At 45.7% G+C, this 17,802-nt stretch overlaps 1 protein-coding gene across 2 annotated transcripts in view; it reads left to right on the top strand.

Annotated features, from left to right (window-relative positions):
• FBXO31 (F-box protein 31) overlaps positions 1–17,802 on the top strand; it is a 39,855-nt gene that overhangs the window by 5,804 nt on the left and 16,249 nt on the right. The window contains exons 2-6 of one of the 2 annotated variants that reach the window (XM_048870690.2): positions 2,296–2,367; positions 6,177–6,263; positions 12,955–13,031; positions 14,524–14,691; positions 15,886–15,960. In XM_048870690.2, coding sequence (XP_048726647.1) covers positions 2,296–2,367; positions 6,177–6,263; positions 12,955–13,031; positions 14,524–14,691; positions 15,886–15,960 — 479 coding nt within the window. The remainder of the gene's footprint in view (positions 1–2,295; positions 2,368–6,176; positions 6,264–12,954; positions 13,032–14,523; positions 14,692–15,885; positions 15,961–17,802) is intronic. The other variant, XM_048870691.2, reaches the window with a different exon arrangement.

The following is a 17,802-nucleotide window of genomic DNA, read 5'->3' as shown; positions in this document are numbered from 1 at the left end:
CAGCACTGGTTCTCAGGGCTGGGCAGGGGGCCATATGATTACAGTTGTTGTGGGGTGTGCCAAAGAGAAGATCCGCACCCTAAGAGTGCATCTAGAGACCTTACAACGGTGGCAGTACCTAGACTATGTTCAGACTCCAGGGGCTTAAAACACCCGCAGGATTCAGTGGTGGCATCCCCGCATAGCAATCTGGTGAGTGGCCAAAAGAGGCGCTCAGCTGGACCTGTGACATCCCTGCGTGGTTTTTTTCCCAATGCAGTCTGTGACTTCAGATGACAGTATCCAATTTAATCTAGCTGCATCACTTGCTGCAGAAAGTGTGCAGCTGACATTAGTGGCCCCCTTGCTGGCTTTGTAGGCAGGTGAAGTTCTTCTTTAGTATAAGAACCAACTGTTCTCCGAACTACAGGCTGTGTCAATGTTGCTTCTCGCCTCTCCTGAAGGCCTGTAATTTCCTGAATCACAGATCAGCTGCAAAAGCCTATTGCTTTTCATCTCTCCCTGATATTATTACCAAACAAGACACAGGCTAGCATTAAAAGCATTATAATGTCTGATAGAGTGGCGGGAGGGACGTGGGCTTGTTTGTGGGCTGGGTCCAAATTTCCAGCTTTGAATATAGCTTTGATTTCACAGATCTGCAAAATTGCTGCATACGTTCAGTTGGCTCTAGCCCAGCACTAAATAGCTTGTTTTGTGCTAGGCTGGAAGTGCGTTCCTGGAAGCTTTGCTGTTTACTCACTAGCTAATTGTACTTCCTCCTCATATCACATCCTAAACAACTAGGGCTTCGTCCTGCTCTTGCTGATGTCAGTGGCAAGCTCCCACTGACATCAGTAGAAGTTTTTACGGAGGGGAATCTGTGTTTTTCCCTCTTGTCCCCTTCCTGTCTTTATTCAACTCGCTTCTCATAGCAAGAGATTGTTCACATTCATTTCTACAGTAACCCAAGTCATCCTTAGAAAACGCGTGTGTGTCTTGTGGGTGTTCTGTCAAGCTACATTGCATACCCTAGCCAAACATATGTACATAGAGCATATATATAGTAAGAGCATGATTGAGTTGAGCCGGGCGGATGTCTGCTTTCTCTCATTTGGCCTATATTGAAATCGGAGTACAGAGCAAGTTATTAGGAATAGATACTAGTAACAGGCAGCAATAGTTAATCATAAATTCAAGGAAGCTTGATCGACACTGTCCCTTGTGTGAGGGTGGGTTTCAGATCAGATGGCTTCCCTGGGGTTCTTTAAGGACAAACTTGATATCAGATATCTAGCAGATGCAGGGAGCTATCAGGTGCTTTAATCTTCTGCTAAAGGAAGCTGATGTCTGATTTTTCAGAGGTGCATTTGAGGTTTTCAGTGTGTGGATTTTCCCTGCTGAGGACTGATTTGCTTTTGGCACTTAGCTCTATTTTTGTTGCTGTTTGATACGTTTTTCCCTCTTCTCTTGGTGTTACAGGATTTCTTTCATTGAATTATTTGCTGGTACTTGTCTGCTATATTTTTAAGAATTAAAGTTTAATGCTTGCCTTCTGAACCTGCACTGAAGTCTCTCATTTCCTGCTTTAAAGTTGCTTTTAAAATTTTGAAAAGGCTTTTAAGATCCCTGCATCACTAATAGAATGCATTGAAAACAAAACAGTCAAAGGCATCTGCAAAGAATGGACCAATTTCAGTCTGATTTGTTTGCAAGTGTAATTGTACATGCAGACACGTTACATTCTCTTAACAATTTGGGGCTATGAAACAGACTTATTCTTTTAAAATAATCTTAGCTATCGATCTTTCAGTACTCTGAAATGTGGCCATTTTCCGTGAGTCTTAATAAACAGTCTTGCTTGTAGGACAAATTAGTGGGAGTGAATAACACCTGTTAGCAATGATGGTTTGCTCTACTGACAGAGATTCCCAGTTTGGATGGGTCATTTTCCCCACTTCATTCTGCCACCGATTCTAGGTGTAAGTGCCCGTAATTTATCAGCAAGGAGTTGCCACAATAGATTGCATGTAGCCATCACTTGTAAAATGTACTAGGGAATCTGAGAATCTAGTCTGGAAAGGAATGCCATCCAACTTTCCTCTGCTGCTTCTGAAGAACAGCAACAAGAATATTTGTTAACAAATACAGCAATTTGCAAGATTGTACTTTAAATAAAATACATTGGATTGAATTTAAAGGTGCCTAAATTCTTGCTGCAGTTGTAGGTATCCTGGAGCTCTGTGGACAGCCCAAACCTTTTCACACAATCACTCATTTTATTAGCTCTTAACTCCTTTCTGTCTGTCACTGCAGAGTATGGTGTCTGCGAGAACTTACGGAAACTGGAGATCACAGGAGTGTCCTGTCGAGATGTCTATGCCAAACGTAAGTGATGAAGTCAGTGCAGGTCTGTATGCTCCTGTTCTTGTTTAGTTACATTTTTAAAAGTAAATTTGCACTGAATCACTGTCCTGGGCATTTGAAACACAGACTCTGTATTTCGTGGCAGAGATTTCATTTCTAAAGCTGTAACGAGTCTGACTACCACAGCATTTTAATGCCAGACAGATAACAAGAATCGCTGTTGCCTCTCCATACCCCTTTGATTGGAAGAAACTACAGAGTCTGAGGGTTTCTGGAAATAGGTATTAGTTTGTGGCTAGTGTGTTTAGCAACTGGTAACCGCTCACCCAAATCTGAGGACAGTTTTTAATCTGTCAGTAGGATTGTAAAAGTATCTTCAGCTGTTTGGTTTGCCCCTTTCTGGCCCGTGGGTAACCTGTATTCATCGGAGCAGGCTTTATCTTTGTATGGTCCTCTGAAACAATGTTTGACTCCCTTCCCCCAGTGTAAGCAACTTCTGTCCACCATAACTCCATTGTTATGTATAACTTCCTTAGGGGAAGGTCAGGGCAATGATTCTCTGTGGAACACCTATTGCAACTCGACACAGAGGGGAATGGGGAGGTTATCTGTTCCTTTACTCTCGTCACCCCGCCCCCTGCATTCCAAACCACCTTGTGCAGGAGAAGGGGGACCCGACTGTGCTGGGTCTGTACAGAAGTGCCAACACGTGTGTGACCCGTGGTGCTTGGGGCAGCCCTCAATGGAAATGCCAAGGTCAGGGCAGGCTGCAAAATGGAGAGCAGATATTCCCAAGACTGGTGGGTAACGCTGAAGTTAAACTCCCCAACCAGTCTCAAACTGTGCTTCTCATCCCCCACACTGGTTATCAAGAAGCAAAAAAGGAATCTCACAGCCCCCTTTATTGCATTCTGGCTCCCAATCAGCACCTAGGTCCAGTTCAGTGAGAAGTTATTTAAAATAACTCTGCTCACATATACAGAATGTTCTTTTGACCCCAAAGGGTCAGCCACGTTACCAGGTCAGTATAGGTTTGGATCTTACCCAATATACCATGCTGCCAGCCAGTCCTTTAGTGTCCAAAACTAAAGGTTTATTATAAAGAAAAAGAGAGATGTTAAATGGTAAAACAGTCACATACATACAAAGACTTCAAAGTCCATATATCAGGTTCCTAGCAGTATTGGTGAGTTTGCTGGCTTGAAAGTCCTTCTTGAATACATCCACAGCTTGGATGGGTCATTCAGTCCTTTGTTCAGAGCTTCCGTTCGTAGCAAAGTTCCTCCAGAAGTAAGAAGTAGGATTGAAGACAAAATGGAGAAGAGCAGCTGCCTTTTACAGTCTTTTGCCATGTGGCCTGCACTTCCTTTGTTTGAAACACACGCTGCCCAGCACATGGCTTGAAAGCCTTAGGGTTCTGTCCATAGGCATGTCCCTGTGTGCCTTGCTGAGTCATAAGGTGTATCCGTCTTCTCTCAATGGATCAGTTGTACAGCTGATGGTCCTTAATGGGCCATCAAGCAGACTTGGCAGTGCTGATGCCAAACTGTCTGTGGGTGTCACCCAAAGCATAGCACAAGTTTGAAATACAGACAGACATATCTATAACTCAATACAAACACAAAAATGAGATTATCATATCTGGCAAATTATAATATTTTTTCAGATACCTTACATGGCCTACCTGGCATAACTCATTACAATTTTACAATATTGATATTCATAATGTCTCAAGTGTCCCCTAGATTCCATACAGCATCACAACTTGTTTCCAGGACACAACTCCAAATAAGCAGCTGCAGCCCATGCGTTATGATGAGTGTTGCCACTTGCATGTGAGTGCTTTACAGACACAAACTCCTTGGTCAGCACAAGCCCCCTGGGAGGTAGGTGAGTTCCATCCCCATTTTACGGGGGTGGGGAAGGAAGAGGCAGATTAGGGACTTGACCCTGAACTGGCATTTGAATATAGGAGTTCCCTACTTAACAAGATCAAGCTGCCTCTCATGCTAATGGGTCAGAAGCTACATTGGCTGTTTAACACAGGAGCTGGTTCAGCTGCAGATACCAGCTGGGAGAGTGCTTGTGACAACCCAGCAGCAGCCTGGATGACACAAGCCCCACAGTAGTGAATTGATCTGTCCTTGCCACCAAAATCAAGGGACCCAGGCATTTCATGGGTCCCCAAGGCTGATGCTGAATTAGTCTAGCAGGAGATGGAACAACCCAGAATCTTTAGGAAATCAGCAGTGACAAACCATTGGCTCCAGTGGTTGGTCTGCAGTTCCATGGCCCTTTACAAGAAGCAGGGCTCAGCTTGTTAAAAATGAAAGCATTTGTCTTTGTACATCACCAGAGTGAGAGTCCTGAGTGCGCTTTGCTGGTCCCAGGATGTCTGGCTCCTTTCAAATGGACCTTGTGCTTTATCTGACTGTCAGAGGCAGTGGTGGCCTTGTGCATTTAACCTCGTGTTGGGAGCCAGGAATCCTGAATTCTGATCCAGGCTCTGAGACCGTTGCAGTGTGGCCTTGACCCAGGTAACTTCACCTCCCCATGCTTCAGTTTCCCTATCTGTAAAATGGGAATGGTACCACTTACCTCCCTAGGAGGCCACACAGGGGAACTCGAAAGTGTGTAAGGAAACCTCAGTCATTTCAGACCCTTCTTTGCTGTGCAGTGTGGCTTTTCTCGTAGCCAAACTATCTATTAATCACGTACCTGATATGGTCCTGTTTTTGCAACTTTTCCCACTGATTCTTTACACTTCAAAGTGTAACCCGCACACCTTCTGGGTGTGGTGTTCTGTCCCATCTGGTGGCACTGAGACCACTTAAAGAGAGAGATAAAATGAGTCTGCTCCACAGCCTTACCTGACAGCCAGTTGGCTTTTAGCTCATGCAGTAGAAGCTCATGCACTAAGCTCCAGAGGTTCCCGGTTCAATCCCGCCAATGACTGGGGTCTTTCGGCATTACGAAAGCACCTCTTAATATAGGTAACATCTTTAGTCTCCTTCCACTGGAATAGGTCCTTGGTGAGCATTTAGCACTTTAGAACATAGTGTTTTACACGGTAGAAAGCATGCTATAGACTCTATTCCATTTGTAAATAATCTCTTGCCACGCATCTGGCAATCTGAATCCTGACCTGTGCCATTTCTTCAGACTTCGGCAGAGTCAGAACACTTGTCAGCTCATTCTTCCTTTCCTGAACCTTACCCTGGTTGCAGGGATATGAAATCCTTGGCTTGCAATCAGTTTAGATTCAGCAAAAATCTGTTTACAAACCTACTGGTGCTTTCTTGCTCAGCTTTCCTGAAAGAATTGCCTGGTGCTGTGTCCTTGTTCTCTAGTGTCATGTAGAACTCTTTAGTTACAGCAAAATTTATTTGGAACTGTTGGCAGAATTCAGGCTTGAAGGTGCAAACAATGAATGTTTGTTCTATTCTACATGCTACGCTAAGACAATTGGGAACAAAGCCAAACCCAAGATCTTAGAGGGCATAATGAAACAGATGCTAGATGGTGTTTCGAAAACAATTAGCTGGATCGAAGAGTGAAAAGAGGAAAAAACCTTTGGTTGCTCTTGTCCTGCGTAGACTGAGATAAGCGCAGACTCCATTCAGAATTTGTTTGGTGACATCGATAACTTATGAGGGAATCATAAAATGTGCCGAATTCTTCTGAGTGGTTGATCTGGGCTGGGGGCTGAAGAAGTGCGCCTTAAATCAACAAGGGACTTGACCTTCCTGTCTGGTTGGTTCGGATTAACATTATGTGATGGTCAGAGGGGAATCAACTTCTCTGGTACTTACCCTGCTGTGTCTGTCCAGGTATAAATCCACGAGTGAAGTCGGGGCGTTTTATGAAAATCCTTCCCGACTACGAACACATGGAGTACAGAGATGTTTACACCTGCCGTACGTACCTCCCATTGGCAAACGCTTTCTGCACTGAACTCACACGAGGCGCTGCATGGCGTGTGAAGTTACTACAAACCACTACTTCGGGGGCAGAATAAGGAGAGCTGTCACCCAGGCTTTCCCGTGATTTGGTTCTCATGTACTTTGTTCTGACCCTCTAAGATGACACCTTAGGTAGTTGTAACATAGGGACAATAGTATTCACCCCTCTGGTGAAGTGCTGGGGGTTAGGAGAGCATCCTATTCATGGCTTTCTGTGGTGGAAACTAACTAGGTATAGGTAGCAGATGCTCTCCAGGGCAGTGGGCTTGGGTGTATGGTGGAGATAACACATTCCAGCTTGCCATTAGGGGAAGGAGGAGCGCTGCTTGCATTGCTCTTGAGGCCAATTCCATCCAGCCCCAGAAATGACACTAACAGACTCTAGATCAGCGTTTCTCAGCCTATTTACCATTGTGGGTCGCATCCAATACTACCTTTCTGGCCCTGAGGATGTCACATGGGGCCACTGCTGTGTGCTGACTGGTCCGCAAGCCGAGATACCACTTCCCTAGATAGACAAAGCTAGGAACATGGGTGTTACCGGTTAGCTTTTTCTTGGGTGTGAGCAGATATGTCCCCTTTATTCATCTCCCTGGATGAGTCTAAGTGTTGTCAGTTCTGAAACTTTCCCATAGATTTCTCTGAACTGTAGTCCCCCTCTCTCTGATATGTAGGTGGGAGATCACTGGACTTGGCAGCCCAGGTATCACTGCTGGAGGCATGTCGTTTACAGAGGGGAATTCCTTCTTGCTCCCTCCCCCCAATAAAATTAAAAAACACTCTGGACTTCAGGATTTTTATTTAAACCTAACAAAGGGAAGTTTCATAAGAATGGTCATACTGGGTCAGACAATGACACTGTCTAGCTCAGTGTCCTGTCTTTGGACAGTGCCCAGTGCCAGATGCTTCAGAGGGAATGACTGGAACAGGGCAATTATTGAGTGATCCATCCTCAGCTTTTGGCAGTCAGAGGTTTAGGGACTCAGAGCATGGGTTTGCATCCCAGATCATCTTGGCTAATAGCCACTGATAGACCTATCCTCCTTCTGTAGGGAGAGCTCCTGAAATGTAACCTTGATAGAATGTGAACTCTGCCAGTGTGTGAATGAGCACTGGGGGTCTCTGCTTATGTACACCCTGAAAATCTGAACCTGTTTAGGAATCAAAATTTATGCTAGAAAGCTCCATGATTCTGCTACTTATGGGACCTTTAAACTCAAGTTTCCTTGGGTGCATGTAGCTTACTGAAAATAAAGAGTTACCCTGGAGTAATCAGCTATGGTTCGCTCACAGGCAATACATTAGGGATCACCTTTACCTTGGTGCCTTCTAGTGCAGCCTGCAGTCCAAACGTGACCCCAAGTTCTGTGCTGTAGTTAGGCTTGGAAAAGTTAGTGTTTTATTGGTAAACTATCTACCATACACACGCAAACGAATGAAAAATATTTCCAATGATGCTGTTAAGAAATTTACAGCCAGGCAAAGTAAGAGAAAAGGCTGCTTGAGAATTTCTTAGTTTGACTGAAGGATATTTACTCTCTGTATATTTTTGACATGTGATGTTGACGTTTTGTGTGTTAACTTTGTGTAGCTTTTTGAATCTCAACATCTGTTGTCATTAAATAAAGATTGTCCGACCCTTCCCATAATTTCTGGTGACTGTGAAAATGTAACTCAATGAAAAATGCTTAAAACCCAAAATTTTGCACGGCTGTGAAAATTTAAACAGATGAAAAATAAAAAGAAGCTTAAAAATATTGATAACAGTCAAAATTGTAAAAAAGACAAACAAAATACCAAAACTAACCACTCTCCCCCCCCCCCCCCGGGGTGTTTTGCCAAGCCTAGTCAGTCTATGGCCACCTTTGCTTTTAATGGAGAGAGTGTTCTGATACCATGGTGAGGGATGCAGTATAAGAACCTGAATAGATCTACGGAGACTGTAGACTCCTGCTTGCCATACTCAGACTTGATCTGAATGATGTGATTTATGTCACTTTATCCAAATCAGGTGCCATCCTTGTGCTATTGGAAAACTACAAATTCAGCCTTTATTGTTGCAAAATATGAGAGTCCCAGTACCATCCTCTGCTCTGTTAGCACACTTCCCAGTATGCCAGAATACCTTTCCATGCTCTGCGCTGCAAACAGCTCTAAAGAGAGCAGGTCTCCATAGCATTTCAGAGCCTGTGATGTACTCTCCAATGGAGCATCTATGCCCAACAAACTGTCCTTTCTCCATGAGTGAACATAACTCTCACCACGATTAATGTATCAAGGGAAGAATAGCAAGGCCCAAGAGTCTAATGCTCTGGGTCTGGAGCATGGTGGGACTTTGATCTAATGAATGAACTTGAGTGAGAGAAACCAGTTTTGCTTTGTCCTTGGGGGTATGTATAAAGCCACCTCTGCTGTTGATCTGGGGATGATAGCATGGTTATTTTGCAGAGGAGGGTAATGCAGGATGGAGATACTAACTCACTGGTGCTTGGGAGTGCGGTTTCATGGCATGTGCTAACGTGTGGATGCTATGGACTCACCTGCACTAAAGTCTTAAAGGCGGCCATTGCGTTTCAGCCAGCCAAAGAGGGTTTGAAGCAGCCCTGGAACTGATGACTTCAACATGAACTAGGATGAGTGAAGTAGCCTGGCAAAGCAGTGACCATTTCATAACAGGAACCTGTGGCGATATCATGTCTGAGTTGGACCCTCTGATGCACCCACCAGCCCAGTTCTCCACCTGGAAGGAAGTGAAACGGGGATGCCAAGCTGCCCAGCAGGAATCAGAATAGCTTTACTGATTTAGTGAATAACTGATATAGCGAGTGTGTCGTTTTCAGCAGCTCTGAAGTTGTGTTTCAGGCTGTTCCCCCAATGGTGAACTTCTTGGTTGTCCCCCCCACCCTCCCAAATGACCTCCGTCTGATGCCTGTTTCCTCTGCGGATGAGCCTTAAAGAATTGCAGACACAGCTGTGATGGGTCATTGATTTAGCTTCCTTTCATTTGTTCCCCTCCCCTCACTCTGGAGATTGCAGATTTCACTGAAAACTCCAGTATTTGTGTTTAAAGTCACCAGGTGGTAGAAGCCGGATGCTGGTGATGAGAGAATATTTAGTTAATGTTCATGGCATCTGAAGTGTTCCCCATCCCCTTCTGAAGAATATCTCCAGGGCTATCACAGCATCTCTGTGCTGTTCTCTCTCTGGCATGTCCCAGCTGCGTAGATCTCGCTTGGTTGAATTACATTGGATGGGCTCAGTGGTGTTCTCTGTATTTCTCCTATCTGACCATAGCTGGATAACACTGATACTGGAGCTTGCCAAAGCAAACTCCCTCCTAAGGAAGCTAGGGGACTGTGCCTCCTCCTGCCCCTTCCCCAACTGGATACAATCCCTTTTTCAAATGGCCTCCTATCTGATGGCTGCCTGAGGGCCCTGTGAACGGTGGGTCATGGTCAGTTTCCAGCAGATGCATCCTTGGGTTTGTCGACATGAGGGAATAGCTATCCTGCTTTAAACTCACACTCCAGCTCACTTCACAAGAGCACCCCTGTGTAGACAAGCCCTCTGTTGTAGACATTGCCACAGTTGATGCTTATTGGCCGCCCCTTGTTGGCTGCTTGAATGAGCTGCTGAGACTGGACACATCCATCACCCTACTAGAGGTAACCTCTCCTGACCAGGGGCAGCATGCATTGGAGCCAGAAAAGCTGAATCTGGCTCAGGACCACCAGAAGGAAATCCCTACACAGATCCCCTTGATGGGGAAAGGGGCCTATAGCCCAAAGGGACCCCTTCTTAGGGAGCATCTCTATCTTCCCCACCTCTTTGGAGGCACAAAGAGAGGAGGGGAGCCCATTGGAAAGGAGAGAGGTGTGGTGCTTCCATCCAGAATCAGGAGAGATCTGGCAGGGTCATCCCTAATCTCCCCCATTTGTGGGTATCAGAGCTGTAACTAACCAGGTCTTGACTGCAGGGAATTCACCTGCTGGGCTGCCTGAGGCTTGGGCACTGCAGCGCTGCTCACAGTCTGAAATGAAGCCATCACGGGTAAGAAGCCCAAAGGTTAGCATTTTCCTGGAGAAAATACAAAGCCGCCCCCTCCATCCCCCCCCAAGATGCAGACCATCCGCTATCCACCTGAGACACTTTGCCTGCCTCCAAAGGGGGTTGTTAGCAAGTTCCAGGGAGGGGGTGGGGAGACTGCAGTTAGTTTTCAATGCTGCTCAGGTTGCAGGGTCTGTCTGGCAACAGTCTATTCCCATTCAGCTGATCAGGGAGTTTTCTGGCTCTGAACAGCTGTTAAAAAGCCGTTCACATTACTGGCGAGAGGAGGGCATCTAAGCCTCTGACTGCTCAGTTAGATTTGCCTGCCATTGGAAGGCTGAACAGATTTGAATCAAAGTTCAAGGGTGATTGTGTCAGACTCACTGATCTGGATGTTGCTGTGAGTCAGCCACTTTCCCTAAGCAAACATGGCCTTCCTTGAACTAATCTGGAGCTGGCTGATTACCCAGAAACCAAGTCTATGAACCTTGTTCAGTACAAGTCTCTCCTCTTTTGAACAGGCACTTTCTTATATTTAAAAGTCTGGCATTAAGACAAGACTCTTATTTGGAGCATTAGCCCTGAAGATGGTTCTAATGGAAGAGCTTTTCTTCCTCCAGTTCAGCGCTGTCTGCGTTCAACAGCTTAACGTCAGGTTTTCAGTTCTAATCTTAAAAGCCACTGGCGTTTATCAGCTGTGTACACAAACCAGGTGGAGGAGGCAGGTATCAATGAGTGGGGTTTCTTGTGTATTAAATGGTATGTGCATAGTAACTGCACTTAGACGATTTTAAATCTGATCCACTTTGTATCCTTCATGCAGTTTGCTATTAGAGTTTGACTCCATGGGCTGAGTGAAATTGGGCCAATCATTCCTATTTCTTATTTCTCCTGTTGCTTTTCCAGTTCTTCCCGAGCATGGGGCTGTTTGGCACTTAAACAGCCCTCGGCAGTGTCCTTGATCCCAAATACACCTCTTTGCTGTGGCATTTAAATAATGAAAATATTCCTGTGTAGTGCTTTACAATTACTTTTTAACACATCCACTTTGGGCTTAAACTCTTCCAGTAACAGGATTCACTCCAGCTCAGTCTGGCCTAGTTAAATTAAAAATTTCCGGTCTGAATTTGTCTAGCTTCAACTTCCAGCCGTTGGATCCTGTTAGACCTTTCTTTGCTCAGCTGAAGAGCCCATTATAAAATATTTGTTTTCCATGTAGATACTTACAGATCAAGTCATCCCTTAACCTTCTCTTTGTTAAACTACATAGGTTGAGCTCCTTGGGTCTATCACTATCAGGCAGGTTTTCTAATCCCTTAATCATTCTTATGGCTCTTCTCTGAACCCTCTCCAGTTTATCAACATCCTTCAATTGTGAACACCAGAACTTTACGCAGGATTCCAGCTGTGGCCATACCAGTGCCAAATACAGAGGTACAATAACCTCTCTACTCCTATGATGACATGGTTATTTGCGATGGAGAGGGCTCGACATGGTGACCCAGGAGGTCTCTTCCAGTCCTATGTCCTTTGTTCATGTAAATGTACTCTCATATTATGGGTCAGCTGATGCTTATGTTTAGAATCTGAGATGAACAGCCTCTGTATTTTCCACGGAAGGCAGGCATATGATGTAGTGGACACCTTCAGTTCCTTATGACTCCTGTCTGCAGCAGGCTGTATTTGTCAGTGTTCAAAGAATCACCTGTGTTTGCAGTTTGTGGAAAACTTTCCTACTTCTGCCCCCTTTTTCCATAGGATTTAAATCTTAACTAGCTCCGAGATGGGGATCCAAAGTACAAGATATGGTACAGTACACAATGCTTGGGAGCAGCTTTGAGGAAACGTTGAAATGCAGTAACCTATTGAGATTTCTTCAAGGTCTTCTGTATGTGTCGAATCTGTAATGACACCTGGTCATCGGATGCTGCGCTCAGGAGCTATGTGATGTGTGAGCTGCCAGTTGCCATCTTAGTGGTTGAATCTGACGAGGATCAGGTGCTTAAGTGGAGGCATGGGGGTGCGTCTGTCTGGTAGGACAAGAAGGGGATGGTCTCTTAAAGCAAACGCTGTTTGCTTTCCCTGCTCTCCCCTACTTGTATGTTCTGGATCCCCCCCGCATTCGCAGCTTTATGAAATCGGAGCTGTCTGGTGTCGAGAGCATCTTACTTGTGGTCAGGGAAGTGGATAGCCTGCACTTGTAGGCTCCAAGCAGAGCATGTGATGCCTATTGACAGATCTCAATGAGAGGATTTTCTGATGGAAAGTTATTCGCCAGTTGGGTCCTTGGATCGCTGCCTTTGTAAATCCTTTAAAAGCTAGCTCTTACCACTTCTCCCAGCTGGGCGTGAAGCTGTGCAGGAGAATAGTGTGCGTTTGCAGTAGGCTTCAAGTGACAGCTTTTTGAAAGTCTTCAGAATTGGCCCCTCTCCCTGGGTTTGGGAGAACTGGGATTCTCTCTCCCAACCCCAGTAAGGACCCTGTTTGAGGGGGTGTCAGTCGACAACCTGTGCAGTTTTATGGCAGCCTCCTCCTCTCCCCTCAAATCCCTCTTGCTGTGTTCTTTGTGAAATGTCTTGCTTTGTCTCCTATTCCCTAGTGCTGCACCGATACCGACTCATCTTGGGACTATGGCAGCCGGACATTGGGCCGTATGGGGGACTGCTGAACGTGGTGGTGAGTACAGAGATGTGCTAGAGGTTTGTTGCATCAGCTTCTGGCAACAATTTCATACAAGCTCCTTTAAAACTTTTATGCTTCTGCCTTTGGCATAAGTTGGCGTTCACTGCGTTGCATTAGGAAGAGTTGGGTTAAGATGCTCCATATGCAGGTCACTTGGCTGCCTCATAGCCTCGTTGCCACAGTATGTGATACCTTTACCTGCAGAGTGACTAGTCCCTGAAGAGCAGTACATCAGACATAATGATACTGGCTGGGCCTGATCCAAAGCCACTGAATTCAATGGAAACGTTTCCACTGACTTCAGTGAGCTTTGTGTTAGGACCACAATGAGACCAAGTCTAGAGAAACAGAAGAGCTGCTGAATGTCATTTTGCCTCTCTGGGTTTAGGATTATTGGGATTACTCTGAAAGGCTGAGGATAGAGTCTTGCCTGATGCCTTCTGATATCCTCTGCACCAAGGATCATGGATTGGCCAGTTTAACGTACTAAACCCATTGAGTTTGTTAACCTTTGAGCACAAGGCTCTCTTGTAGAAATATGTGTTCCAGAGCGTTATATCAAGAGCATCTGGCTGCAGCAGTGTGACCGTACCAGAGTTCCACGGGGAGTGTACATGGGAAGGGCAGTTTCAGAGTGCTCTACCCTGTCTCTCATTCATGGCTTCTGGCATTCCGATGTTTAGAGTCACCCCAAGCATGGCACTGCATTCCTGATCATCTTGGCTAATAGCCATCAATGGACCTAGTTGTATTTTTAACCCAGTTATGGTTTTTGCCATCACATCCCCTGGCAATGAGTTCCACTGGTTTAGTTGTTCAATACTGTTAGCTTGTGAAGAGAGACTGCAGTGCTGATCTCTCCTTGGGTCTTCAGGAGAAATCTCCATTAAAGAATATTTGCTCTTCAAAGCCACTTTACCTTTGTGGGGTGAGGATTCAATGAGGTTTGCAGAAAGAAAGGCTGGCTCTTTTACGCGTCTTAGCAAGTGAAGGGGATCATTGCTTTCCTTACTGGCAGTGAGTAATAGCACACAACAATTCATCATCCAAAAGCCAGACATAATTATGGAGACTAGAAGTCCTCCCGGTAAGAGAATCACTGGCAGCATGAGCTCGTCACAAACCAATTAAAGCTTGACTAGCCTCAGCATAATCTCTCTCTCCAAAGCCCAATGCGTATCTGGCACCAAGCTGCTTGCAGTAATAGACGTGAATGCTTATCCCATGAAACAAAGCCCTATAAAGGGTGATTCTTCCCCCTCACAGAGGCTGCACTGTGTCTATTTGGGCTGGGATCTGGGCATCAGAAAGCAGCTGTCTAGCACTGGAAATGCATCTGATTGTTGAGAACAGCTCCTCAGTGTCCTGCGGGAGAACCACCTTGCTCCCTAACTGTAGAGGTTCTGGGGCTGAGGTAACAGCTGCTGCCCAATGAATGAAGGACGGGGGAGCATTGACTCCATTTGCTTCTCCCACCTCTTCGCAGGTAGATGGCTTGTTTATCATTGGCTGGATGTACTTGCCCCCTCATGACCCTCATGTGGATGACCCGATGAGGTTCAAGCCCCTTTTCCGGATTCACTTAATGGAGAGGAAAAGTGCGACTGTCGAGTGTATGTACGGCCACAAGGGGCCACACAATGGCCATATCCAGGTAAGCTCCAGCCTGTGCCTCCCTCCCCTCCCCACACACAGGTGAGTCTGGCTGCTTAACCTGGGCACCAGGCACTGAGGAAGAGTTTGTATTCCCTGGGCCTGTAAACAAAAGTACCCAGTGGTTGAGAATGTGACGTCACTACCGTGATGGGTCACGTGCAAGGCTTTTCTCTGTGCGTCTGCTCAATTGGCTTTCCTTTAGTGACTGCAAGGGATTGTTTAGGCCAGTGGTTCTTAACCAGGGGTACGCATACCCCAGGGGATACTTCAACTTATCTAGTTTTACAAAAAGCTACCTAAAAAACACTAGCCAAGTCAGTGCAAACTAAAATTTCATTCAGACAATGACTTACTTATACTGCTCTACATACTATACACTGAAACGTAAGTACAATATTTACATTCCAATTGATTTATAATTATATCGTAAAAATGAGAAAGTCGGCAATACTGTGCTATGACACTTTTTTTTTGCATTGTTATGGCTGATTTTGTAAGCAAGTTTTTAAGTGTAGTTTTTAAGTGAGGTGAAACTTGGGGGTACACAAGACAAATCAGACTCCTGAAAGGGGCACAGTAGTCTGAAAAAGTTGAGAGCCACTGATTTAGGCCATCTCTTGATCAGTTGTGATCTCTAGGCTGATAGCACATTGAGGCCTTGCTTTCAGTTGGTGCCCCTGCATTGGAGAGGATGGATCAGCCAGCGTGGGAGCACCAGTTATAAAGTATGGTGAGGGAGTCAAGGGAAGGAGTGTATATAAATGGTCCCATGCACTGATGTGTCCAAGTGACCTGTCATCCCGTGTAGGGGCCTTGGGGAGGGTACTTGGGATAAGCCATGGGGTAGGTGGGATGTTTAAGAAACAAATTCTAGGGAGATTCTGCTCCTTGAAACAAGGGGCTTAAATGTGGAAGGCAGCTTGACATTGGGAATCTCCCTTGGAATGATGCCAACTCGCTCCCTTTCCTCAGAGCATGGAGCTGCTGCATCAAGTGCTTCAGCCTTTGTCTCCATTATCTCTAGCCATCACCTGTGGAGTCCCACTGTTTCATCAGTGCAGCCTGGAGGGGTTGGCAAACTGCGTAAATCTTGCCATCCAGTTGTCGCATTAGGATTCTGTTTGACGCAGCCTTTGTTACGTTGCTACATCCGTCTGCTGCTAACTTGAGCTCTCCTCCCCAATAACTGCAGATCGTAAAGAAGGACGAGTTCTCCACGAAGTGCAACCAGACAGATCACCATCGGATGTCAGGAGGAAGGCAAGAGGTAACAGCGTCCCTTCTAGCCTGGCCAGAAAGAGTCTGTCACTTGCCTAGCCATCTAAATACACTGGGATTAACTGTGTTCGTGAGGCTCAGCAGGGTGTGATGTTACTGTCAGGTCCCAAATCTTTGTGATCTGGGTGGTCATGATGGGAGCTGGGATACGACTCCTAAGGTGCCCACTTGTGTGTAATTTTACAGGTATTGGGAAAAAACAAAGCTGGCTGATCAGTGGCAATTTCTGTCCTTGGGGCTTTTCTAATGGATAGAAATAACTTGTGGTTTGAATTTGCCCTTGGTAAAACTTGTAGCAGACCAAATTTATCCTCCTCCTGCTGTTGCAAGGAGACCGTCAGGTACGGGCTGCACTTGGCCCTTGGGCTGCCATTTGAAAATCATCACATGCATATTTGTGTTGTGTATTGCACAATCCAAAGGAACCTCTTCTGCTACTGGGTAAGGCTTGGCTTCACACTCCAGTTCAGCGGACCAGCTCAGTACTCAGACTATACAGCCACCTTGTTGGGAGACGTCTGTAATACTGGAGCACTATTGGTTGCTTTGCCGCACCATATGTGCTGCAATAGCCAAACACAACGGCGTGCAAGAAGGACCGTTTCTGTCTGTGTGCCAAAGTTACAAGACAATGAGCAATCCTCAGCTCCCCGCTCGCTTCTCAGCATGTGGCAAGATTTGGACCACAGTGTCCTTGTTCTTCCTATGCCATGTCAGACCCCTCGGGTTGCGGTTCGGCAGCCCAGTCTGGAATAATGCAAGCAGCCTTCACGCTCTTCACAGCTCTCACAGGGTGCTGAGACCTGTGTGAAGTTAGGCCTGTCACAAACAGGCACGATATTAAATATCAGTCATGCTTGCGTGCCTTGTTTTCTTGTAATTATGGTAAGAGCTGCTCCTTTTACTGCCTGTCTGCCGAGATGAGGGATTAAAACCTTGGTTAGCAGTGCAGGAGTAATATAATTAAATACAGCAGCTCTGCCTGTCAAGAGGAGAAAGCAGATGTGTCATGAGAGAGCTTCTCTGTTAACTGCTGCACAGTGTAGGGATGCTCATTGCTGAGAAGTTCAGTTAGGAGTCCATCTAGCTAAAATCTGACTCTGAGTTTTCATACTTGAAACTGTGCCATCTGTGAAGCTAAAAAACCAACCTTTCCCCCCAGTGATTTACTGGTAGAGGACTGATGTATTGCAGAGGTAAGTTTTTGGTCAGTTCCATAGCAGATGAATAATGTGCGTACAGTCCTTTGGAAACAGTGTGTTGGGTAAGTGTGAGAGAGAGCGTAGTAACTGGTGGTTCTGTATTTAGAAGGTAAAGAATGCAGGTTCAGAAGATTGCTTGAGAGGCTGATATCTTCAGTAGGGATGCTGTTGTCATGAAATTGTAACTCACCTTAAAGTAGTAGCTTTTCAGAGATTGCTCAGAGCTGCTGTTGAGACAGGTTTCCCAGAGCCTGGGATTTAGGAGCACAAATTCTACAAGTCAATGGAATTTTATTTTCCTCAATCTTCTAGTGTTTTTGAGTCTTCCTCCTTTCTGATGATCAATACACCATGTAGCATGATCCAGGGGATGGGGTCAGGACCGAGACAACAAGGACTTGGGTCCCATTCCCAGTCTGACAAGTCACTTCCACTCTGTGCTCCAGTTTCTTTGTCATTCACATGGGGGTAGTGGTCCTGCTCCCCTTTCATGAAGGGCCGTGAGGGTGGGGGATGAGAAGGACTGTATAAAGTAGTAGGTATTTTTGTTTCCATAACCAGCTGGGCGCATGGGCTTTTTCCTCGCTGACCCCATCTACGTGAATTTTGTTGCAAGGCCAAGAGTGATG

This window comes from Caretta caretta, chromosome 12 (assembly GCF_965140235.1).
Source record: "Caretta caretta isolate rCarCar2 chromosome 12, rCarCar1.hap1, whole genome shotgun sequence".
Taxonomy (NCBI): Eukaryota; Metazoa; Chordata; order Testudines; family Cheloniidae; genus Caretta; species Caretta caretta.
This window is presented reverse-complemented; position numbering and strand designations above follow the sequence as displayed.